Consider the following 27,746-nt stretch of genomic DNA (forward strand, 5'->3'; position numbering starts at 1 on the left):
TTTAGCAATACACACAGCCCAGTAACACCCTGTAATTTAGCATGACTGTCATCCAAAAAGGTTGAAGCAACTGAAAAACCAAGTGTTATCAAGATCTGTAATTTAAACAAGTTAAACACATTTCTAGGATTTGTATTAAACTGAGTTTATCCATGCCTTAGAATACAATAGAGGAACAAATCATAATTAACTCAAAAACTTACTGATGTGAGTTGCTGGGTACTTAGTAATTGCTGAAATTGCTGGTGCTGTTGATGGAGTAGAAGTTGTCTTTGTTGGTCAGGAAGTAATCCTAGTCCCGAGGCACTGTAGGATTTGACAGGGTAATACTGTAGTTTATATGAAAGTACAGGAACTTTTTACATTAGCTTTCCATTGAAACAAAAAATGATGCATAGAAATAGACAGTTCCTATTTAGCATTTTGATTGCATATTGTCAAATCTGTCTGTCCAGTTGCGTTTTTGATACATATCTAGACATTGCCACCACCACCCCAGTCTCCTTTACGCTGAGCAACAGCAACTCTTGCCTATGATGTAAGTCTACTACACGCACATTGTTTTAAACTCAGATAATAATTACCATTTCTACATTTTTTCAGATAAGGCCAGATTTTATATTTTAAGAGAGCTCTTGCCAACCTTTAAAACTTAACTAGCATTTACTTTGTCTTAGTTTCCTTCTAATTCTCATCTTTTGCTATATTCAAATCTATCACTATATTGCCCAAACCTCGTCTGTAATTCAGCAAACATTCAGCCTTGAATTGGGCCAACTGATGCTGCCATGGAGTGAAGCGGGCTGCCTCTGCGCTTGCCAGCTGCTTAGCTCCCAGTCCTCATTTTCAAGCCTACATAAAATTTTCTTCAGCTATTTCAGAAGTTGGACAGGGAACTGATCCAACTGACAACTGGTCTGGAAATAAAGAGTTTCCTTAGCTATTCCACTTCACGTAAGACCAGCAGCATGAGGTTTGGACCAGAAGACCAGGAAGACAGCTGGATTCATCTTTCGGTACCAGTGTTAGCTTTTACTAGTTTAAAACACCCACTGAATTATCAAGGTGTAGTTTCACAATAGGTTTACCCTGCTATTGAAAGGTTAAATATTTCCCTTTCAGCTGTACATTTCTGTCCTTGCACAATCAGCTACATCTTGTGGGAACTGAGCTGCAACCTGAGCCAATGCAAAACACACTAAAAGATTATCTATTAATGTAGATGCGTTTATTGTGTGAATGCACAGCACTAGTACCAGCAAGGTGTGCACAGGATGACCAACAGGATGACAGGACTGCTATTTGTGATAGATATTAAGGAATTAAATTAACTTAAATCAGCCACAAATCCCCACAATTAGGCTACAATAATTTAGATTTCAGGTAAAAACTGCATAATCACAACTCCACAAAATATTCCAGGTCTACACACACCAGGGATTTAACGTAACAGAACACAAAATGGGACAGCATCATTCTATTTATTCCCCAATAACTGCTAGCAACGTTTGTTTGTTGAAAGCAGAGATGACACTTCATCTACCCAAGGAAACTCCTAGATTCCTCCTGTGCATTTGACTTTTAAACAGTGACACTCACAGATTAACCGAAATTCCTTCAAACAACTTTAAATTCAACTATCAAAAATATTTATAACATCTGCAAAAAATAAGCATTTTCAGTTTGACTATTACCATTATTTCCTTCTTCTCTTTTTACCTCATTTTTTCTGTATTCTATACTGAAATGAATCTTCTCCACTTTTTTTTCATTCTTTTTATATCATTCTTTTTTCCTCTATCATGTTTTACCCTTGCACTTTTTTCTGCTGTTGTCCTCCCTTCTCTTTATCCGCTCTGCCTTCCTCTCTCCAAATGCTTTGGCACTCGGAAGAAAACACCCTCAAGCCAGTAGCTGAGATCTAATTGTCTAGAAACAAAACCCTGCAGCTCCTGAGCTTCCCAGAAGAGGCAGTTCATGGGATTTCACCACAGAGCTTTCTCTAAACCAGATCAGCTTGCAATGTAAATTTAATCCTTTTTAGCTTCTCATTAAAAGGTATATGATCAGTCTGAAACTCTCCATCCTACAGTCTTCTCTGGTTGCGAGAAAGTAAAGAAAGAATCCTATCTTTTTCCTCAAATCATTTAATCTCCAGGTTGCTAACAATCTGTATTAAGCCATCTTTTTCCCAGAAAAGGATCAAGTATCCCTCTCTGCCAAGTGAATGTAGGCTCTTTTACCTATAATTTGAAACTCTCTCAAACAGCAGTGTGCAAATCAGTGTTTTCTCACCTCCCTATGTCCCACAGGTAAAGATATGAATAAGGGCAATATGCGTAAAGAAGTCCTCACGTATTGGTGAGTAACTAGCTGCTTTTCACATAGAACTGTGCAAACAAGATTCTGAAGCTTGGGAAGTTCCTGGAAGTTGCTACTTAAAAGTAACATTTGTGAAGTCTTTTAATTACAGAACAGCACGGAGAAGTTAGAAAGTAGGACTGAGTTCTCATGTGGCTTTCCATCGTCTTGCGCATACAGATTTAAACCCCCTCCAAACTCGATCACCATTATGTGATCTACCCAGGTTCAGAGCGTGCAATAGCACAGTAGCAAACCTCCACGCCTGCCTGTGCTTGTTACCATTTAACCTTCCCACTTACACAGTTTGAAGAGTAGTGATACCTAGAGAAATTTAACATTAAAGAACTAGTCAACTACTTGCCACTGAAATAGCACTCAATAGAACAAGAAGAGTGGCAGGAATAAATGGTGTCCTTAGACTCTAAGAACCAATAATCTCAACCAATGGAAAATACTTTTTTTTGGTTGGTTTTCCTTCGTCCAAAAACATACCAGAGCCTCTCCACAACTTAGTTCCAGTGAAGTTTTTTTATATTTTTCACCGAAGTGTTTGTAATGGAAAAAACAGGAATAAGCAGTGTACATGTCATTACTAAAATGGTATTATCACTAATTAGCATTAGTGCTTGCTCAGCCTGAGCTTTTTTTCCCTCTAAATATACAACTAGAAGCAGTGAAAACTCACAGAAAATGGGGGCAGTGGTGGAACACCTCAAAAAGGAAGGGGCCCCAGCAAATCAGCTGGATGAGGTCATTAAAAGCAGAGAATTGTGTGAGAAGTGCACCTTAAGATTAATGTTTGTATTGAATTAGTATTATCGAGCAAGCAGTGGAGAAAGAGATTATGCAAGAACAGAAATAGAGCAATTGAGATGGTGGCAGTGTTGTACAGCATAAGCTTGTTGGAGGAGAAAATGGGGAATCATTGGAGTATTCCAGACTATGCTAAAAGATAGCATGAAGCTTAGGAACAGGATACTAGTTGCAGTATTCTGTGTGAACTGGAGTGGTCTACTACTAAGCTACACACACAAGAGTTACAGCAGTTAAGAAGAATATTAAAAAAAATTAAAAATAAAAAATAATTTCTGCAATATAAAAAGTCAGAAATAAATAAGCGGTGTATTAACAATACCATGAGAAAACAGCAGTATGACTGGTATATTCTGGCACTGCCTGAAAGTGGAAAGCATTATACTGACTTTGGCTAGCACTTCTCATTCCTCCTCCCACTTTTGGGGAGAGTAACACAAATTCTTCGTGTTTTCAGCAGACCTCTGATAGTCAGGAAAGAAGGTAACTTTTCATTAATGAAATGTCTTTTGTTTAACCTATGATATAAACTATGAAAAACACAATCTCCTCAGTAAAAATATAGTAGCACATCAAAACAACAGGTTACGCTTGAAAGTATCAGGTTTTATGAGCCTGTTGAAGCAATACCGCACAATGACACAGCACACAAATATTCAGGAGCTGCCAAACAGCAAAGAAAGAAACTGGGAAAAGAAGCTACAAAACTAGGGATCCCTTGCATCACTCCAATCACATACGCCTTTTCTGGTGGGTAATCCACCATAGTCTCCAAAAATAAACTCTACTTAAAGACAAGTAATCCACTCTATTTGCAGGCATCTCTTTCTACACAGAACTGTAGTTCTTTCTAAGCGAAGGACAATACAAGGGGTGTGGGGAAGGGGAACAGGGAGAATGAGTTAAGCCCAGGCTCTGCTCTATCCCAAAATACTTCCAGACCAAGCAAACCATTCCCCTTCCTGGAAAGCAGCTGTCTCCTTTTGTTACCCATTTCCCTTGCAGCTCAAGCAGCACCAGTTTATGCTACTGAGGATACCTGGTCTTGGGGAAGTGCTGTTACAAATACTGAAGCGTGGATCTTTTTACACGTTTAAAAATCCTTAGGACCACCACTTGAAAAACTGATTTTGTTGTCTTTGGAGTCAGGCGCAGAGAAATGAAAACACCATGCAACTGTATCACTACTCTGTTAGTTATGCCTATTACATCTTTAATTACGTGACCGCATACCCTTCTTCTCTCTCTCTCCCCCCTTCTTACTGCAGCAAATGGCAGCCCTTCCAGTGCTCCTTTAATCCTGGAAGAACAATTGGCAAGACAAAGAATATTGTTTTCTGAACTAAAAAAAGAACTGAAGCACATTTACATAATTACGTTTGTTTGGGAATGTGACTCGATTAAAAAACAGGAATAAATGGACATAGGATTCCCAAAAGCTAAACAGAAAGCATCTCTCCTTTAACTTGACTATCTGTGCTTCCATTAAATCCTTCTGACTTTCATTCACACATCAGGAGCAGAGCCTAGTCTGACAATTACACGCTAAGGAAGAAACAGTACCTTTCGAATAAGACAGTTAAAAAAGCATAGCTAAGCTGAAGAACAGCAGGGTTTATCAGGGAAAAGCATAAAATCAATAAATTCTTACCTGTTATTTAACGTGGTTGGCAAAGGATGCGTTGCATTGGGTGGCACGGTTGCATGAGCGAGAGGAGAAGGGTTCTGTGATATTGTTGCTGGGGTCTGAATTACCCCATTTAAAGCTCCTACAATTCCATTGATTGCCAGCTGGCTGGCTGGCAGTGCTCCAATTATTCCACCCACACCAGGCACTGCAGGAATGGTGGAGGTTACAGTCTGCATACCACTAGCTAGTGCCCCCACTGTCACACCATTGACCTGTTGAACTCCGGTGACTCCTGAGCCTTGCTGAGCTGGACTCTGCCCAGCAGGTGGTGGAGTGGAAAGAGCTGATGAACTGCTGGTGCTTTGTCCGCTGGAGGTTATCTCCTAGTGTAAAAACAAACAACAAAACCCGCTCGGCTGCATAAAATTTCACCTAACAGCACAATGGAAGGCCTATGATGACTTAACTTGTAACAAGTTTAAATTTAGAAGAAACACATAAAGATTACCTGATTTAATACAGGAAGAGAATTGTCCGGTAAAAAACTGTTTCCCAGATGAGGGCTTTTACTGCTGTTCAAGGAATCAGTGCTAGGTGCTAAAGTAATTATTTCAAAAAAACACAGAGTGGTTAAATTTCTGTGATGTGTAAAAAGATTCAGAATAGTTATTTCAAAATAATGTCAAAGGTAAACATAGAAAATGAAAAGTCAACCTTAAAATCACTGCTGAATAGTAAAATATTAACTAAATAATTGGTGAATCAATTCAAGCAGATGTGCTCCAGACTGGAGTAAAAGAAAAACTGCACTGAAGTAGGAATGGTTCATATAAATCTGCCAATTTACTTTTAAACATTTGAACATCGACAAATATTTAGTCTATATTCAACCTACGTGTATATGCATCTCCCACCAATGCCATATGTGGATGAAATAGGTATTTCATATAAATACATGTTCAAATTATTTTAATACTCTCCTTTACTTACCTGCTTGTACTGGAAAGGCATGTACTTGATGAGAAGGGCTAGGATTTGAAGTTATTGTTGGAAAGGGCACCGAAAGCTGTGCATTGAGTAGCTGAAGCCGCTCCTTCTTAGCGGTCAGATTCTTTATCTGTTCTTCTAACCGCCTATTTTCAACCTGAAGTTGGTGTAATGATTTAAGCATTCCTAAAACTAAGGTAAAAATGCATGTGTTACCTTTCACAACCACATTCAAAGAATGACTAACACCTTTATTTTTAAAAAGATTCTGTATTACCATTTAAGACTAGCATGAAGTCATATGTGAAAATATAAATAAAATTGAGACACACATTACAGAAATTTGACTTTAAGTGGAAAGGTTTAGGATCAATCTTGTGTAACTTAAAGTGCAGAAAAAAAGTACACAGCATGTGATAGTGATTTTGCAATTTATCTGCACCCTGGCTTAAATACAGATAAAATTGCATTATTAGAGCCGACATTAGTTCTAAGCAAACAGCAGTACAAGATAACTTATCCCCAAACCAGAATATTAAAATAGTATTATTTTAAGTAACACAGGTTAACTGCATACATTTCTGTTGGGGAGCGGGGGGGGGGGGGGGGGGGGGGGGGATCTATTTCAACTGCAGTATTAGAAATTTTACACATCAAAACAGAAGCAGCTTACATTCAATATACATTCAACTAACAATGCAGCCAACTAACAGCATTTATGTAAAAACAAGCAAGTTTGTGAAAAGGGAGTTTTTTCTGCTTTAATGCCTTGTACACCGAGTCATAAACTTACAGAAATAATGAAAAAAATGTCATCCAACGTGAAGTTATCACCTTGTTGGGAGCAGGAGCTCTCTTTTGCTTTGAGTGGCAATCTACAAAGCACCCGGCAGGGAGCACTGTGTGAGCACTGCAGTTACCACCCCTTTTTGTGCATCATCTTCTGTACTAACCTGATTTTTACCAAGCACAGTTTTCTGAAACTCCAGTTTGGTTCCAGAACTTGGATTTCCCCATTAGTATTACAGTGTGACTGTAAAGCCACAGGGATAGCCATTTTTTTTTAAATTCTAAATTGTATTTGTTTAACATGACCTCTGGGCCTACTACAGACATAAGTCTACTGGTACAGGCACATCTGGTCATTTCCCAAGGATTTAGCTTTTATCCCTCCTCTTCAAGAACATACAAAGGAACCCTCAGTGAGCCCAAATGAGATGCAATAAGACTTAGCTAAACCTGTCCTCCAGCTATCATGTTTAAAGGATTATCCCTGCATGAATTTCCTCACAATTAGCATTTTTGTCAGGATACCATTCATAAAAATACCAACTAGATACCACTTTACACTACCAATGAGAAGACAAACATGTTCAATAAAATATGACACAACCCCTAACCTGATATTAAAAAATATTTTTTAAAATTTATTCAGTCGCCTTTGATATTGATATATTGTTGCATATGGAGATCCAAGTGATCTACTCATCAAGTACATTTTTAACATATTCATTGCTTTGAGAATTTCTTGAGAAACACAGAACATAATAAAGATACGAAAGCCCAGTAGGACACCTGCCTAAGATTTGTAAATATTTTTTTAGAACAGCAACAGAAGTAGGCGGTTTAGATTAAAAAATGAAAAATACAACATTAAAAAGATTAATATGCCAATCTGTATCACATAATATAAAGCAAACTGGGGAGCTGCACTATACCATTTACAGTAGAGGATCCAAAGTCCAGAATTCATTTCCAAACACTGCAACTGACCAGCTGGATCTGCAAGTCACTTCCTCTTGCATGACAATTTCCCCATCCATAAAAATGGAGATAATTTTAGAGAACTTTTTCATAATCTATTGAAGCCATGTGCCGGATTAAGAATTATGTTACAATTATACTGTATTTCTATTCACAGCAGAAAATAAGTTTTTTAAAAAGTTCTTGGACGCGCACTGAATGGCAGTTCTGAGTAACACAGTTAACAAAAGCAGTAATAAACAGAATGTGAGCACTTACTGTCACTAGGGGTGCCTTGCTCCAATAAAAACTGTTGTCCTTCACTCCATTGCCTCTCCAGAAGTTGTTCTATGCTGGCTGCTACTGGGGGCAAATTTTCCCCACAACTGTTCCCTGATTGATCATAGCGAATCTGCAAGCTGCTTACAGGAGACCTGTTGAAAATATTGCAATTAATTGTTTAAAGAAAAAGATGGAAGGAAATGTGTTAGTAAAAGGCTGTTGAAGTTTCTTACCTTGTATCAGCCCTTACCACCTACATATCTTAGACTTCCGAGACCAAGTTAATTCATCAAAATCACTAAGAACTCCTGGTTCTGACAAGGCTTTATTAAAAGGAAGATATAATATTTCACAGCATAAGAATTTACACTGAGAAAGCACATAACCTCTTCTTGCATACAGACTAACAATACCCAACTGACAAACAGCATTGTACTAAATTATACCACACATACTTCTACAGCAGGAAACTTTTGTATGTGGATACATAGAGCACCTGTCTCAAAAAAAAAACCCAAAAAAACCAAAAAAACCATGCAACAGAAAATCTTCAATTTTTTCCCAGAGAAAACTGGGAAAACAAAACCAATTTGTTAAAATTGGGACAGTAATGATACTTCCACATAGAAAGGCTGTATATAATTCCACTGCCTAACTTGTTCTAAAAAGAATCATGTAAAAACCACATTTTTGAGAGACAATGTGAAAATATTATTTTGCAAGGGACACAATGGAAGTTAAGTTATACTCTGCTTGTCCTGTGCACACTTTATATACTTCCTTTTTTACTCATTATCACACATAATTCAAAGAATAATCCCTTTGCCACGTCTTCTCTCATTCAGAAGAAAATGAAATATTCAGCGGACAGCCACTGAGAAAGCTGGGGACCCCTCAGGTCCCTTGAGAAGGCTTCTTTTGCACTGGGGATGGGGCAAAATTTAACCTCTGAGCAAAACCAGATGCTCAAGTGTATTTCTGACTCAGGATTCTGGCCTCATGTATGTGCAGTCCCATTCTTCATACTCAACAAATGCAAAAAAGTCAGCTGTGGGTTTGTTTGTCTTCTTGTTGTTTTTTTAAATTAACTCCAGTGAGCTCAAATTCTGCTTTTTACATATTAGTTATTACTGTAAGTAGTAAGTATTGGTGCTATCACAGGATCACAGCCATACTGTTCTACATGTAGTGCAAACTTAGCAACAAGACCACCATAGTCCCAGTACAGGACAACATATAGAGCTCAGGAAATCAGTGTGTTAATTATGATTAGCATAATAAGCAGTGGTCACAGCACATTAGCTACCTAATGACTGTCAAACATTTTGTAGGCACCAGAGCAAAAGCGATTTTTATGAGAAAAGGTTTTAAGTAGGTGACTTAAGAGCTCTGTAATTTATAAATAATTCCTCTTTTGCATACAGGATGAAAGAAGAAAAACGCTTGTTAAAACAAAAAGCCCTGATGAACGGGTAACCAAGGTAGTGGCTTTTGACAAGAGATGACAACTCAACACCATTTAACAGTTCAGCACAGACATAGCAAAAACAGCCTTAAAACTAGTTCTTTACATGATGTGCCTAAGTGATAAGAAGGAAGGTTTATGCAGAAACATTCGGAACAGATGTACTACACACCGCACAAACAACACACTTTAAAAAATAAACCAAAACCAGAAAACAAATACAGAAAACCACCACATAAGCCCCCCAGCAACTTCTTTCTCTGTATGCATGCTTTTGAAGGATGCATAACTAACAGATTGCACCGTTTGAATTATAAATCACAAACAAAATTCTTGTTGGGCTTGGGACTGTCTCCTATCAATTTCACAAAGGTAGAAACAAAGCAACATGTGACTATATAACCTCTGCAATCCTTCACTGGAAGCCTGTACAGAAGGAGCAAAAAACCCCTAACAAACAAAATCTAGACTTCTATGTATCACAACGTTAGTCAATCCATCCTCTTCCTGCTGAACCCCTACCTCATCCATTAGACATGACATGGTTCCTGCATACTAGGGTTGAATCCTTATCCCAAATAGTATTTGATTATAGTTTCCAATAGGATTATAGATGTGCTGTATGCACAGGTCCAATGCTGTCGCTGAGATGGGAATCCCTCGTTTCATGTTTCATGCCTTGCTTACTTTCAAAACTGTTTTTTGTTTAAATTTGGGGTACAGTTATTCATACTCTTATAGTGTTAACTGTAAGCAATACTGCATTTAGATATAGGCAGACATACATTATTTCAATGCAGGTATTAGATAACGCATTTTAAAATCTAAGGTTAACTATGGGGTAAAAAAAAAGTTTAATTACTCTCTTGGGAAAAGCAGCAATTCCTTTGCAAAATGGAAACAGCACACATATACCAGGTATATTTCTCATGTATATTAAAATTTTAAATATAACAGCTTAAACATTAAATACTGTGGTTACACAGAGATAGGAAGATATAACAATACAAATTTGAAATGACCATACAGCTCATGAGTCACACTTCTCTGAAGAGCTGCAATCGGCTGCATCATCAACAGCAAACAATTGTTTCTGCAACTGTTTGTATTTTAAGCAACTATTTGATAATTACATGGGTTTTTTGAAGAAGCGTGTTATTTATGTATCTTGTAAGCTTCAAAGGGAGCAGAGTCAGAACTTGCAGAAAAATAGATTTAATAGATAAAGCAGGTAACATTCAGAGTTGCAAAGTTTTCAGATGGCAGATTTTTGAAGTCAGCTTTTTATTCAATACAAATCATATTTTCAGTAATCAGTCACTTGTTTATTTAACTGGGGAAGGTGGGGAGTTACCTACACATTTTAGTAACATCAACACACATGTGATCTTTCCCATTGCACAAACCAGGGGTGAAATTTGCTGACTACAGAACTTAATTGAACGAGTAAGTTTTCTAAATTTTTTCCACACTAGGTATTTAAGTCTAAGCTTTTCCATCTTTCAGTTCTGAAACTACAGCAGTGATTTCCCCCCCTCCCTCCCCCCCCAGCCGGTTTTTTTGCATTGTTTTTTAACAACTCTACTGCCAAGGAAAAGCTATCTGCTTTGCAAAGTGCTACAGCTTACGCACACTGAAGGAAGCTCTGCAATTGTGGACTGAGGTGGCCTTTGTATCATACAGTTGTTATTTGCCTTCCCCATCAAAACCAGCTGAAATTTGATCATATTTTAAGTACTGGACTGTATATACCCTGAACATACACTCCACAGAAGCATCATATTCAAGAAGTTTGGCTTCCAAATATTCTAACCTAAACACAGCCAGCCTGAAGACAACTATGGCCTACTGCAAATCATACAAAGACCAGGCACTTTCATATTAACCAAGAAGGCATTAAAACTTGTAACTACCACAAAATGCATGCCTAAGAGGACTACTTAATATATAGTCTAGAGATCTGGAATTTCCTAATTGTTGAGCACGTCCCTTTTCAAAATTCTCTTACCTTACTTGCCTGTATATATACAGACATGTTCCTTATTTATAGGAAGATTATATGCTAATTTTAATATATCTATTTATACTGAAAACACAGTCTAAACTGATTTGTAAATTCCCTGTTTATTGTTTTAGAAGCAACATATATTGGAAAGCTTAAAAGCCAGTTCATGGCTAGGTAATAACATCTAAGTATTACAATGGATATTCTCACCCCATTCAACAAGAAGTCCTTTGATTAATTAAGGAATATAATACAAGATCAACAACACCAGGCATGTACATTAAATTATCTAATTTGGAGATATTTATTATAAATTACTGTAGTAAACACACACTGTAACAATCAAATTCATTGTTACAATGCTATATCTGTGTAACTACCATTTTTTAGCTATCCTAAAATCCTTTTCAAGATAAAATCCCCATTGTTAGTCCCCAAGTAAAAGAATACAGTAATAACACTGTAAAATCTAATTCATATGGGATCCCGTATGGAAAATAAAGCCCTTTAAAAACAAAGATTCACTTAAAATACCTAGAAAATATTACTGAAGTATTTAAAACACAATATTGAAATTTTAAAAGCAAGAAATTTAAAACAAAATAATGCAATACAATTCCAGCAAAATTCTTATGTCAAACTTCTGCAATAGAGGTAATTTGCAGCAAAACAAAAGAAGTACTTTTTTTTTTTTTCCCTCCAAAGAATTTTTGCATATTTTGAAACTGTGAGGAAGAGGGAAGAAAATATCAGTAAAAATTTTAAACAAGTAATTAACTTCTCAGACCATCTTATTCCTGTAATTGTTTTAGTCTTTAAGTCTATGGGATTTTGGAACTTTTGCAAATATGACTAAAAATATGACTACGGTAACAAATCTGAGGAGATAAGTAGTACATGTGGCTTAAACGATAGATAAATTCCTCTAAAGCAAGTCTCCATTTCTTAAGTAAAGTCCTTAATTTGTAAACCTAATTTGAGTTGATATACATGTAAGTAAATTTCAGCACATTTTTAGCTATCTGGACATATTGGGTTTTGTTAAGATGGGTATATCTATATAAAAATAAAGGTATGTATACATGCGTGTGTGTATATATATATATATATATATATATATATATATATATATATATATATATATATATATATATATATGCTTTTAAAACATGTATGTATTACTAGTAAGAAGACAGTGAAGTTTCCAAATCTTAAAACATTTCCTCTGCCTGCACTCTCCAATGTAAATAATGCTTACCGTGGTGAGAGACTTCCTCTGGGTGAACCTCCTCTGCCAACAAGGCTGCGGCTATTATCTCCGAGATCTTGATCTGCAGTGTAAATATTTCACAGCTGATAAATCGACTCTTCTTAGATAAGAGTTTTAAAGCTGATGTAGGTATTTTAAAAATACCTTAAATCTCAACTTCTGCCTGTAGTTAATGCTGAAGAGTGAATACGTAACTAGTTTAAGATTGCTGAACTGTAGCATGTAAGGTGTTGTCCTTACACATTTCTGAGGCTGTACCAGGCCATGGATTATGTTCACTTCTTTCATTCCTTTCAGTTTTACAGCACAGAAGCGTGGTTTGCATTTGCAGTACCCTCCCCTCAGCCACTTTTAATTTGTACGGTGAAAGTAATGAATCACAGCTGTGGACAGCTAATCTGTATGCTTATCACAGCAAATCCTGATGCTCTGTATTTTTTTAACACTTTGCATCCCAAAACAACTCATAAAATATGTAACGCATTAAACTTACCACTGCCATCTAACAAGCACACATTATTCTGCAAATTTACTGAAAACTTTATGAAAGCGTATAATTCACTAATTCCTATTTATAAGCAGAAGCATAGGAAAGTCCCTTACTAAAAAGGTAGTAAAACAAACAAAAAAGGCCTCATTAAATATACGAAAACGTTTTGCTTGGAAGGACTCAAAAGGGTTATTTTCCCTATGGCCTCTCAATAAAATAACCCTATCTGCCCCCTTCAAGGTTGCCCTCCCCCTATTCTGAGTCAAGCGACCTCCGACCTCTTGGAGGGCAAAGACATGACTGATCCATTCTTGGTAAACTGCTAAACTCATTCCCTTCCCCCAAACAGGCATGACTACTACGACATGTCAACAAATCCTTATGGAGGGAATGAAACAAAGCAAAGCCAGTGGCTCATTAAAACTGTAGAGGAGAGCCAACGGCACAAAATGCCAATCGGTAAATATTCACAAGATTATTAAATGCTGCAGAAGTTCTCTAACGGGATCCCTTTCACACCAAGTTGTGTGTAATGCAATTTCATGAATTATGCAAATAAAGGTTTAAACTATGCAGGACAAAACCCAGAGCTGTGTTACTCTTTGCAAAGAGCTCCGAACTGAACACATCAATCACAGAAGTCACAGGAGACATTGTTGCATTCCTGCCTGCTGATGGCTCTGCTTAAACATTTACATTTCAGACACTTAAAAAAAAAAAAAGGGGGGGGGGGGGTGGGGAGAGAAAACCTCACTGGTCTGGGAGACAACTGAGATTTTACTTCCAACACATAACAACTTTATACAGGCACATTTAATAACCAAATGCTAGGCAGAGTTCAAAAATCAAATTTAACAATCTCTTCCATCTGTAAAGCTGCGCATTCGTCACCAGCAGCGGGAAGCTTACCTGCTTGGTTGTTTTCAGACTGAGCTATAAGTCCTGCCATTGCTGAATTTGGGTTCAGCCTATTGCCGTACATGTGGGATGGAGGCAGAGTGAGAGAAGATCCAGGTAGGGTGCTCGCCTGCAAGAAACGAATTAACATTTGAATCCTTCTTTTTAAAAGGGGGGAGAACTGCTAATGTATTTTAAAGAAGCCTTCCTAATGCACAATTATTGACTGTTTTTTAAAATCTGAATGTATTTAAGAGAAAAAAATATTATTTTCCATTTGTGAGTACAGAAATAGAATTGCAGTACTTTGAAAATATATCAGGTTTTAAAGTGTGTTTTACTTGTCGTTGGCAAGATCTGTTAACAAAAAAAACTTCCCATGAAAAAATTACTGTAGCAAATGTTAAAAATACCAACTGCATTTTAAAACAACCGCAGCGTAGCAGGATGGGTAGGGTTCCTTTGCAATCCTGAAGTATGCACTCAATGCTAGGACTTAGTAGCATGGCGACCATGTGGTTATCCTACTAATTATTTAATCTTATTAAACCATTTACAAAATAAGGGCAGGTAGACAACAGATGTCTCACAAATGCTTGGGTTCCTTACATCACAAGCCGGCTGTGGAGGTCAAAAGGTCCAACTTTCAGCTCTATAGTTTAACTACACAGAGCCATATTTCCTTTGCTCAAGTCCGTCATTAGTAAAACCTGCACACTATTTTGTTACTTCCTATTTTGATAGACTTGGAAGCCTGGTGTTTTTTTGTTTTGTTTTGTTTTTATTTTAAAGAACGCAAACAGCCATTACAAGTATGTTTTCTATACAATAGAGGGCTCACGGAATCACAGCTTTGCCCTGACCCCATATAAGGAACTGTATTTTTGGCAGTTGGCCAGCTCTACTTATTGAAGAGCTCCCAAAGTTTGTGTTCATTCATGTTGCTAACCGCAATTCTGAAGGTCTCTGCTGGGACTTGTGCCAAACAAGCGAAAATGAACCCTTAAACAGATGAAGCTAAGGAGGCTGGCCAAAATCTTGCATAATCCAGCGCAATAAAAATACCTTCTTCCTTGGCTGCTTATACTTTTTCCCTTTCGAAGAAAAGATTTGTGTCAAATGCTGAGTTGCAGAGACAGGCAATCAAAGGGGAGAGAAAAAAATAAAAGGCACGGCTGCATATTAAAAAGGCATTTTCCTACCTGATTAAAAAAAATATTTCAGAACAAAGAGAAGATTGCAATATTGGGGGGGAGGGAGGAATCAGAGATACATAACCTGTATGATCACTGGTTTTAAAATGAATCTTTTAAGAAAATGTAAACAACATTTACAAAGGAATTTTTAAAAAAAAAAAGTGAAAAAAGAAGGTGAACAGGAAGGAACTCAATTTGTGGAACATTTTGACATGTATAACTGCACACAAGAGACAGGGGAAACATACTGGTTATTACAGCAAAATATTACAGAGTATAAACTATGTCTCTGGAAAGAATCACACACTACCATTAAGTTCTGGCTTTCAGCCAACATATTAAACTTGATGAATGGACTTTTATGAATTCGTACAACTGTTTTCAATGATGCTTTATTTACTATATACTGGTGAGAAATTGTGCCTGATACCTTTAAACTGAAAAGTGAAAAACCTGATCATTGCAAGTAATTACTTGTGGCTTTTTCTAACTTTGTGACAGTAGAAGAATGAAAGTATGTGTGAGGTTGCTGGACACAGAACTACAGTTTCACTTCAAATCTGGCTGTTATATCTTTTTTTGTAAAGGAATTGCATGTCTTTAGTAGAATTAATCTGAATTAGTTGTAAGTCTTAAAAATAATGCAGGCATTTTCACCTACCCACACAGAACAGCTTCCAGAAATACAGTAGGTGTTAGTACTGTGACACTTACTGATGAAGGTAGCAATACTGCACAGCTACTTCCTTTAATGAACACCTGTAGTATGATTCCAGCTCAGCTACCATCATTCACTAGCAACCTTCAGCTGTTTCCCCCTCTCAAAAACAAAACAAACTTCAAAAACATTGTCAAATTCTTTCACTGAAGAATGGAATATTACAAGATTCAATCATTATTTGCTTCCATATCTAAGAGACAAGACTAGCAAAATAAAAATCTGTATATATGTTATTTATATAAACTGGCTGAGGTTATGAATTCTACTAATGGAGTTCATGCTTTTTTTGTTTAAACGACAAACATCAGGTCTTATTTCTGTTTAGTCTTAGAATATTTCTATAAAATATTTCTCTTAATTCTAGTAAGTGTACTGCTCATGTTTTACACAAAAGCTGCGGTACTTTCACTGTAATTCACTGCAAGGCTGCTTAAAACTGTAATAGCAACTATATATTAATTTATGATGGCAGGGCTGCTACAATCAGCAAGGAGAATAGCTATTTATTTGATTGAAACATGCTCAAATAGATTTAAGAACTTTCTGAAAGTCTAAGTATCTTGAAAGGAGTTGCTAAAGTCTGTTGAGTAGCCATCACATCACAAAACAAGAGACATCAAAGGAATTAATGTTTGCTAAGTGGGTTGATATAACAGATCAAAAGACTTAGCGTGATTTAAACAATATCTAAGAACTTGAGTTTTTTCTCAAGTAGTTGATCACCCTAAACTTAACCCCTGATTATACTTTAAAATAATAGTGAAGGTGTCCTACAACAAGTTGGAACTACAAAAGTTCTAGTACCATCATCTATCCTATGCAACTCTCAAAGGAAAAAAAAAAAAAAAATCACATTAATAAATTTGTTCAAGTAAGCTGGAGGTAAATAAAAACTTTTCCAATACTTTTTTTAAATGGCAATGTAAAATGACAAGAATAATGATTTGCGAAGCTTTATTATGTATGTGATGACTTCATCTGACAGGAAAGTAGAGGAGGTGGAGGAGCGCTACATTACTTAAAGGTGAAATTGGAGCTTCATGTTTCACTCACAGTCCAAACAAGCTGTAGCAAGCATTTATTAAAAATGCGCAATCATCCTGTCAATACATATTAAGGTCACAGGACTGAAACATGCTCTAAAATGCTGAACTTTTAAAGCTGTAGTATTCTTTATTTCAACTGATTCTAGTTAAACAGTCAACACAACACACGATCAAAATGTAAGAACTAATGAAATAAAGAAACTGCTAAGTATTTATTTTGAAAAGGCAGCAAATTTTCCAGAAAAGATTTTAGCAGAAGGATTTAAGCCCATCTAGAGGTATATAATACACTGCTTTCATTTATGGCACATTCAATAAATCAGAAAAGCAATAAGCAGCAGAGCAGCACAGAAGGAAGATACACTGTAATTCACAGAATGCCCAAATGCAGTAAGAATAAATGATTGATATTTGATTGATGCTTAAAACCACTTGGCTCTACAGAAAGAAAATGCAAGTATATTCTTCTAATTAAAGAATGAGACTTGCAAGTTAAATTTAGTTAACTCATATATACATATAAATAGCCTCTGAAATATTTAAAATAGTTTTGTATGTGTTTGCACCACTCCAAAATGGTATTTTACTGTAACAGTATGACTATAAAGTTTCCCAAGCTGACAACTATTTGCATTCATAACTGAATATTTACTTAAATTTCCAGGGAAAACAGTTTCTTCATTTCAGAAGTTACATGTTCTTTAAGCAGGAAAACCAAAGGGGAGAAAAATGAGACAATACTTTGTTGTATGCAATTAGGTTAGGTCTCAACAATTTGAGAACCTTTAAGCATGCCTATTCCCCTGTTCCTTTCAAATTTTATGCTATGAAATATTTTCTGATAACAGGCCTCATTTCTGTCTCAGCTCCACACCAGTAAGGTTTTAATACTCAGCGTGTGATGAGAGATGAAACCAAGTGTGAACAACTTTCGGGTCCCATGAGTAGGCTGACTGTTGAAGCTGTCAGGTTCAATTGCATCATTCCACATTATTCAATGCCCCAAACTGCTCCCTAATTGTTAGGGGCTTAACATATTCAAAACCATTGTTTAGGCTAATGCTGAAATGCCTACAGTCGAGTTTCCATAAAGAAAGGGGAGGGATTTAATTGTAGTTAAACCATCACTGAAGGCTCCTCCTTTCATGACAGGACAACAAGGATGGCCAGAACAACCAATTCCAAGACGGCTTCTTAATCAGTTTACATCCAATCAACATCCCTTTTCCCCTCTGCTTTAAAAATAATCATTGCTATATTGTAGCTTTGCTACATTATACCACCATTATGATGATGCTTTACAATTAGTGACAGATCATCTAATGACCTACTTCAGCCAATATCTATTTGTCAACAATAACTTCAAAGGTTATTTTTATTTCTTGTTTAAAATAAAAACATATCATTGCTCCTGCACTGTCTGTATCTCTTGAAGTATGAGTACCAGATTAACGTGGCTAGGGTCGTACCATTTACCAATTATATTAGGTTTCTTCATCACAGCCCAATGCTGTGATAGAAAGTGCAAAACTACCCCTTGTTCCTATTAACATGAAGTAAAGAAATCAAGAGCACTAGAAATCACCAGCAACTACTTCTTATGGCCAACTATTACTGAAAACAGGAGCAAAAAATTAAATGCAGATGAAGTTTAAAACTAATTTTCTGTGAGCTATTCTGCTATACTTCTGAGAAGATGTTACTAATGTTTTCCATGCAATTGTCTAGCTTCATGAAACACGCAAGGAAATTAAAGCACTACACCAGCTGTTAACATCAGCTTACTTAATCTAGAAGTTATCTTAAACTGATGTATTTTGGCCAATGGCAAGCAACATTTATCTGAACAATGTACTATTGAAAATAACATCAAAATTAAAACCGCACTGCAATTAAATGAGCTTAAATATTCAAACGTATTAATGCTGCATACATGATGATAATAAAAAATAGGTAATAAACATATATATAAACAAACTGCCCTTCTTGAGAAGTTAAAAGAGCTGCCTATCACATGACAGCAGCAAAAGCAACCTGGCCTTATGTTTCCTAGCTTAATCTGGACAAGTGAAGAAAAGTGATTTTTATCCCTAGAAATATTAAGGCCAGTTATGCTATGGGGAGCATGTGACAGTTGGCTTTACTTGGGTATTAAGTGCTGTTTACTTGGGAAGAATGTGCTTCCTTTTACTCTTGCAGTACTTATAGTACCATCTTTAATTTCATTTAGGAGATGTGGGGGAACCACTGCTACACATATCATTTGCCTTCTCTGAATTCTGTGTAGCTGCTCATCTGGGATGGCTGTATACGCCCGCAGAAGGTGGTCAGGCTGTGGTTAATGCAGCAATACAACCAAATTTCTAGGAAGCCCAAGAGGAAGTTCTGCTACATCAACTTTTCACGCATCACTTGCTGCAGCACAACTCTCGAATATTTTTGCCACAAATATGGAATTTGCTTAGAAATCTTATCTAGACCTTGTTTCCAATGAAATAAATTTCCAAATTCCTGTTTATTTTCCTATATTCCAAGAAATACAGATGGAATTGACGATAACACAGAAAATCCTTAAAAAACAGTTTCCACATTTCTCCTGAAAACCATCATAGGACTTCTCAAAACAACTAGCACAACACCAAATAAATGTTAAAATGCAGCATGATAAAGGCTACTTATATATTTTAAACAGGTACTTTCATTCACACCTTTTTAATTCATATTTTGTCTTTCCTAGTTGTAAGTTGAACTTATGAAATTAATTTTCAGGCAAACTATATTGACTTCTCAACTAAAACAGCCTACAGCACTATTGATGACAAAGTGGGAAGTGTACTTTTTACAGCTAACCTCACCTCACCTACTATCATATGTACATCACCAATGTGAATCAACCCCAAACAGCCACTGTAGCCTTTTATTCACTCACAAAAGCAATACTGGGATTGAAAAGATAACCTGTTCCATACTGCTACCATTACCATCCAAGCACTCTAAAGTCCTTAAAGTTCCAGATTTTTTTAAAACAGATTATCAAGGTGCAATTTTACAATGGAAGTTTTCACTAACTGGCTGAAATACAAGATTTAACTGAAAAGCTTAATTAGGAGGCTGGAAAAGTTAAAATTAAATCAGAAAAAGGGTTTATGATATCTTCAAAGAAAAAAGCAACTTTTCCATCAAACAGAACATTAATTACATGTACAAATTATTATAATTAAAATCTGTCAGGAAACCGTATACATGACATGTAAAATCATCCTATGGATACATTATTCACATCATTAGTACTTTTTATGTTACTAGCAAAAATAAATACTTTGAACTTTGAGCTGTAATGAAGACTCTTGTTATGAACAAGCAAATAATCAAATACTGTCTTTGAGAATCAATTGTTTTGATTAAACGCACAAATAAATCCTTCAATTAAATGAACCCATCTAACCTTCAAACAGCAGCACTCAAATATATTCCAAGAAAGGCATGAATGAATGCAACTAGGAAACACAGTGGGATTTGAAAGGCAAAATGAAAAATTAATGGCACACCTACAGAAACTAATTTATACCTCTGCCCAGTGTACAACAAGGGCACATCAAGTCATTAAAAACCACATGGGTAGAAGGCCTGTCTTCCAATAATGTGAAAAAGCTATAACCCCAACTGTACTACCCATTTACTCATCTCTTCCATGTTAACTAAGCTGGATATTATATAAAATTTTAACCAATTAATATCTATTTATTTATAAACTAGACACAAAAAAAGACTTATACAAACACTTACTAGAATGCTACCTCATTCAGAGGGGGGATTTCTGTTTGTTTTGTTATGCCTTTTTAATATTTAAAAAAAAAAAAAAAAAAAAAGCTTTACAGAGATAAGACCCTGGGATTCCTCCTCCTCCCCCACAAACCTAAGTGAAAACAGAGCTATCATTTCAACACAAAACCCTTTTACCCCAAGTCTGTTCCTCCATCCTTTCCATCCACCTCTGTCTTCATAGCACTTAACCTGTATCTGCTCTACATAGACAATGGAAGCAGTGTCTTACCCAAGAATCTGTTTTCCTTAAGAATGTTAACCTATATATCAGAAACCACAATTTCACTCTCATATTGACCAGCAGAAAGAATGGCTTGATCAGGAAACAAACCCTGTATACCCACGCAGTAATCTATTTTCTTTACATGAGCATTCCAGAGAAAGCCAGACACTTTTTAAATGGCAAATGATGGATCTGAGAGAAAAATAACTACTTTAAAGATCATCTATAATTTCAAAAATAGTAATAAGCATCAGCCACTTATTCACAAACACTGACATTTTAACTTTCTAAATATACAGCAATAGTCTTTGCTATTTAAGTGATGAAACAAACACCTACAGTAGCAGAATTCCCGCTGTGTAAAAAACTCTTGCAAGATCCTCAACATTTTATACAAGGCCTATAAGGATACTGCCTCAGCAACGAACTTTGCAGCTTACAACAAAGCATACACCATGCAAACTTCAAATGTTTAGGTTTGACTTGAACAAGATTTCGTTACATCTAAATATTTTTTATTATTCTTTTCATTGCATACAGACTAGAAAATTTCACGTTTTTCACATTCAACACCATTACTATTGTCTCAGGCAGCTAAATTGAAGTAGTGCTACACTCAGTTCAACGAAGAGGTCAATGTGCCTCAGTTGCCTGGAGACTGATGGTTGCTACAGCAGCACCAGATAAGCCAAGCTAAATAAGCTTCAGCTTGAAGGCAGAAAACATTTATTGCTAGACTGAAACATTGATGCAGTTGTCTCAGCATGCAGCACTGCGCAAAATCATGCAACTGCCTTTCAGACTACCTGTATATTGCTTAAGTCGACGCAAAGACATTCTTAATGAAGCAAGAGGAAAATACAAAAAGTAAAGATATTTTAATTGGGCTAAATACTAGATTACTTGCAACTATGATTCCTTTGTTCTTCTAGTTGAGTCACATGTTGGAAGGAATTTTCCCTCTGGCTGTAAATTCTTCCTCCTTACTACTCTCCTCCACCCCCACCCCAAAAATCCTCAGTTACATTGAATGAGAAGAAAATTCTATTTTTACCAGTTTTGCCTAGAAGTAACAAGGAATTAAAACAGCCTTTAAGTGACAAACAAGAAAATTTAGATGGAAAACCCTTTACTTGCATGGTTCTTTTACATTTTTCATTTTGCAAGACTCTTAAATTTAACCGGCAGTAACACAAACAGGGTTTAGTGGTTTTGGAAGGAAAGTCACTATTTTGCAGTGACATCTTGCACCACAATACCAAACCCCCACCGTCTACAACATCACACTGAGGGATGCATTTAGCACACTTTCTAAATCTACTGGCGCTGGCAATTTCCTGTGGCAATGAGTCCCAAGGATGAGCAACATATTCTATTAAAAATTATTTCTTTTTGTACTGGATGTGCTTGCTTTTCCTTTTATATTTTTTTTCTTAAAGTTCTGAGGTAACGAGAACAGAGTAGTTTCAGCATCCAAACAGTCCGTGATCCATGTTGACATTCTGCCTTTGACCCAGTGGGTAGGAACGCCTTTTGAGAGATCTTATCATCAAGAGGTGTTTTGGCAGTCATATAAAATATGTTAATTGGTTTTCATGTATCCACCATTTCTATCGATTAGAGAATTATAGTACTGGAGTAAGGATATTATTTCCATTTTCTGGAAGCATCCTGCTTAAACCATGCAATTATCATAATCTCCAGATGTTTTATTACTCTCTTCTTAATTACCACTCATATTTAAGGTAGTACTAATCATCTTTCTGAAGACAAATGCAGAAAATACAACTAAACTGACCACAAATTTCTAAAACCTGCTATTTTTATGTCGGATCTTTAAAAAAACCCACACAAAACAAAGCAAGCATCAATAGGCCACACACTGTATGGCAATATATAAATTGAACTTAAAAAAAATGAACTAGCAGAACTTGCAAAACATACTGTTTATCTGCATGGGAAGGTCACTCGCCTCTAGATTACATCAAATGAATTGGTATCAGCAAAAAGACTGGTATGACCTGATGTCATGATGTCACCAGAAGAAGCACATTTTGGAAAAATTTAGCAAAACATTAAGTGTTGTCTATATTTTACATAAATGACTGATTTCTAAGGAGTGAGAGGTTTCACTACAAGGCACCTACCTGGTACTAGCTTTTCAGACAAGCAGTAGAAATCTATACTATCTGCACTCTGGACTTCATAAGAGCTATTCTGGCATTCAACATCTCAACTATTTCTGTATTAAGAAACAGACTTCAGGAAGTTGCCTGAAAAAAATGTAGAAAGAGAGTAAGCATCTTCCCGAGTTATGGAAATCATCTCTGATTACATGTCTAATGTAACCCACCATAATTAGGGTAAGTTCTTTTGCATTGCAAGAAAGGATTATGGCTTAAATAAATTTGTTGAGATTATTTCAAAGTCTCCAGTTTTAAGTCTTAAGATGTTCTGATCCAATACACTAAACTCTTAACTTCAGCCATTACACATGGTTGTGACGTGTAACTCTGGGAGGGAAGCAGGAAGCTCACTTAAGCAGTCAACCATCTAGTGCAGGTGACCTGAAGTCTGAGATAGTCACATCTGTCACATCCCAGTGTCCTAAAACTGAGGACAATTTGTCTTTTTTCACGTATTCATTCTACCCCCCAAAGAACAGACCTACCATTTTCTACAGCAGCCAGAGAGGATGGCCCAGAAATTTTCCTTAAATGGATTTACACTTTCACCTGCCCAGCTCTAGCAAAATTCAGATGCTTAACTTGAAACTTTCCTTCCCTCCTCACATTTACTTTGAGTCGAATATGTATTAACAAAAACAAATTTAAAAAAAAAAAAACCACACCAAGAAGAAGAAGAAGAAACCAGCAAGACTGGAAAACATAAGTGGACAGAGGAGTATCTTCCTCAGCCCTACTGCATTCAAGATTATGACACCCATAATCTGAGACTACAACTGCAAGATCACCAGCAATATCAATCGGGTATGTGCATTTCACTGTCCTACAAAAATGCCCAAATTCCCCCCGTCCTGAAGACTTGCAAAAAACCCTCTTAACTTGAATTTTCAAAGACTACTTGCTGAAAGCATACACTTAAATTCCCTCATAATTCCACCTATTTCAGAAGGTATAGATAAGATTGCTCCAAAAACTGCTTCTAACTTCCCTGTTGATAGAGACAAGAACTAAGAATGAAGTTCCTTTTTCCTGTATTTTCACTTATTTTCCTGTGGGTGCCAGAAAAGAAAACTGAAAGAAGAGAGTTCTCTTGATAGCATGGAAAATAACGAGCAGACTTAAACTATCACAAGAAAATAACCACTAAAACAGGAAACCAAAACCAGTGCAAACTAGTGATGTGGAAAAAAAGCAGGGGACTACAGAGATCCAAAATTAGGGACTAGACTAATTCAGTAAGTGAGAAAATAAAAACCACAGGATAGAAGCATCTGAAATATAAGGTGCCCTACATTCAGAATCTAAGAATCTGAAAAGAGCTCAGGATTCCTGAGCTTTCACATTCCTGTATTGTTAACAAATAACTCCAAATCTATTAAAAAAAACCCAAGCCTTATCTCCCTCTAAAAACTGGATCAGACAAAGGAGAATAACCACCACTATATGAATACTAAATAAAACCCTACTGCTCCCACAGAGAGTAAAGCCAAACGAACTTCAGAAGGGATCATGGAAGTGATTAAAGCAAACTTATTTCACTTAAAATTGCAACTGAGCAGCAGCACCTACCTTCCCAATTATCACATCTCCACCATGGAGGCAGTAGTTCATTACACCATGTTGAAGTGGACCCCTCATGCCATCACAAATAAATCCTGGACTAAAAAGAGTATCGAACAGCACTATTCAGTTTCCCTATCTCTGTGCAAGCCATAAGGACTGCTGTTAGAAGTATTTCTTGTCCTTTTCCTTCTATTTATTAGCTGCTTCTGTGGCAAAGGAAGCTTAGTGCATAAAGTAAGAGATGGGAACTTAGAAAGAAAGTAAAACAGAAGCTGCAGAGGAGGAAAAACAGCTTAAAAAAAAAAAAAAAAAAAAAAAAGAAGAATCATCCACTGGCAAAAACCATTTTTTTCTCTATCTTTTGGATTGTATCTGTAAAACAGTTCAGTGACAAATATGTGCAATATTACTTGAAACTATCTCACAGATGTGCTTAATACAGTCATTAAGAGCACAGATACCATCACACAGAAGAAAAAAAAAAATCTACAAAGTCACAATTTTATCACATTAAATTTCCAGAATAAGAATCCTGAAAAATTCTGAATAAACTGAGATTACAATAACGTAAAGATCATACACTACTGAATCATATCATACCAGCACCAAAGAGTCAATGAGCTACATATGTTTAAAATAAAAGGCTGTATGTCTTAAAGAAACCACTACATGCCATTTCCACTCCCACTAAAAATACTGCTGAAATGAGATAATATACTTAAATGCTTTTTTTTTCCCTTAAAAGGAATACAGTCTGAGAGATGGTGTTAATTATCAACAACAGGAAGAAAACCCAGTCAAAAACCTTTACTTGCATTTCTGCAGTCTAATCCTGTATTTGGACCATAAAGGCCTTGGAAACAAATGGCCACAGAGCACTAGTAGGGTAATTTCACTCATTTAAATCATCAGGAAGAACAGAGATAGCTCAACCAATTCCAATCTCAATTTCGGCCAAAGCAGCAACATTTAATTACATAACATTAAATCTACTAAGTGAAAAATTTAAAAAATAAATAAATAAATCATAATTTTTCAATCTAACAACCACCATTTCCTGAGGAGAAGAAAACAAATCTTGCTGTATCATACCAACAGATATGGAAGCACCCAGGTCACTGCTTTTTTTATGAACATATAATAATCACTAAGAATAACATCAGAAAGAGCAGTTACGCAAGCTGTTATAGAACAACATAACAGCAACATACATTACATACAAGGAAATCTCCAAGATAAAAACTGAGCAAAGGACCTTGGAGTGGTGCAACTTGTTACTTGGCTTAACAAGGAAAAATGAAGACAATGTTCAAAATCCAAATGCAAGAAAGTGATTTTTCTCAACAACAGAGCATCCATTAACATCCACGCAAAAGTTAAAAGACACGCTTCTGAGAGAAAAGACTGTACTTTGGGATACAGTAATTTGCTGTCACATGCAAAACCAGCAGTACAGGCAAACACTTCAAGAGGATCAATTCACAGAAAACCAGGAGTAAATAGTTGTGTGGGCTGTACCTTATTCGCCTGTATTCCCGTCTTCCTATATTCCTGCAATTGTTAAATGCATTGTTATGCTAATAGAACTTCACTGATTTAAGCAGCATATCCTATCTGAGGCTATGCCCAAGATATAAAAAAAGAGGAACAGGATGCAAAAATTCTGCATTTCCAGCAAGTGGCATTTTTACTAGACCACCGATTCCCACCTGGTGAGGAATAGCAGCATTTAAATTCAGTTACGGCACAGCATGAAACATAAGCTAATAATCTCTTCTGTATTTATTAGATTGGAATAAAAATTATGAGTAGCATGAGAGAGAAAATGAGACACAAAAGAAGTAGTTGCAACAAGGCCCATACTGTGTTTTTGTCTTAAAAACAAACGAACTAAAACCACAGTATGGGAACCATCAAACTAGACAACAGAATGGGAGAATCAAAATCCAGGATCTTCAAGGTGGTGGGTTTTTTTGAAGATTTAAAATCAATGTTATTTAGTTGTTGAAGGAAAAAGTTTTAATCACTTAAGTTTTATATGGGCATAGCAGTTCCTAAAAAGTAACAAAAGGCACAGTAGTATTATCTAATTTTCTCACTTTAGGACACTTGCTTTCAATTGCTTGAAAGTTTTCTTAATACTATAAACAAAGTTTTCTGTTTTACATGTCTACCATAACCTCCTAGTCAAAGTACTTCAGCCAATATTGAGATTAATTATATGGAAAAAAAATTTTCCTGAGACCTTCTCTTTAGAATTTCTGACCACCCCTGCTTTAAAAAAAAGGATGCAAAAAATCTATCAAAAGTTGACAAATTTATAATGTCCCCAAAATCATAATTACAAACGCCAAAAAAAGATCTCAGAAAACTTAACAGCTGAAATCTTAAAAGAAATGTATCTTAGCAGCACATCTTAGAGGCTATTCTAATTTTTAGTACTATTCCAATGGCATACTTGCCATCCTGACCAAACAGCTGAGCAACCAAGATTTGGTCATACTTGCTCTTTTAACTAATTGTTTAAATAAAACCTGCTTTTTTAACTATTCCTTTTTGTCTGCTATAGTGGCACAAGATTACCTTAACTTATAACCACTATATGTACACCTAGAATCTCAGTTGATTTTCCTTTAATTAGAACACTACACAAAAAAATACATTAGCACACAATTATTTGTAGACTTCCACGGTGAAGACGTGGGTAAACACGGAGAATACATCCACATGAGCCCAGTAAGAGGACAGCACTATGAAATTTGCAGAACTAAGCAGGAAAACCCTAACCCTTGAGGTATAACAAGTCATATATGGTAACCACATGAAAACTGGAGAGCAACTGCATGGTAAAATAGGCTTTCTTGACTGAGTCTCTTCAACCACTAGCAAGGACCTCATGAACTGGATAAGACTCTCAGTGTCCAGGAAAAACAAAGGCACATACAGGTGGTTGTCATGATTTAGTATGAATCAAAGACACATCCAGCAGGGATATCTGCTTGGTATTTTCAAGTCTTGAAACATTAGGAAAAAGTATCTA

The 27,746-nt window shown here is 36.2% G+C and overlaps 1 protein-coding gene across 6 annotated transcripts in view; it reads right to left on the minus strand.

Annotated features, from left to right (window-relative positions):
- Window positions 1–27,746, minus strand: part of MLLT10 (MLLT10 histone lysine methyltransferase DOT1L cofactor) — a 136,917-nt gene that overhangs the window by 4,594 nt on the left and 104,577 nt on the right. For all 6 annotated transcript variants that reach the window (XM_055709381.1, XM_055709383.1, XM_055709379.1 and 3 more), the window contains 7 exons: window positions 13,959–14,076; window positions 12,548–12,620; window positions 7,817–7,971; window positions 5,798–5,986; window positions 5,316–5,404; window positions 4,829–5,190; window positions 204–306 (listed from right to left, as the gene is read on the minus strand). In XM_055709381.1, the coding sequence (XP_055565356.1) occupies window positions 204–306; window positions 4,829–5,190; window positions 5,316–5,404; window positions 5,798–5,986; window positions 7,817–7,971; window positions 12,548–12,620; window positions 13,959–14,076 (1,089 nt within the window). The remainder of the gene's footprint in view (window positions 1–203; window positions 307–4,828; window positions 5,191–5,315; window positions 5,405–5,797; window positions 5,987–7,816; window positions 7,972–12,547; window positions 12,621–13,958; window positions 14,077–27,746) is intronic.

This window comes from Falco cherrug, chromosome 4 (assembly GCF_023634085.1).
Source record: "Falco cherrug isolate bFalChe1 chromosome 4, bFalChe1.pri, whole genome shotgun sequence".
NCBI classification, from domain to species: Eukaryota; Metazoa; Chordata; class Aves; order Falconiformes; family Falconidae; genus Falco; species Falco cherrug.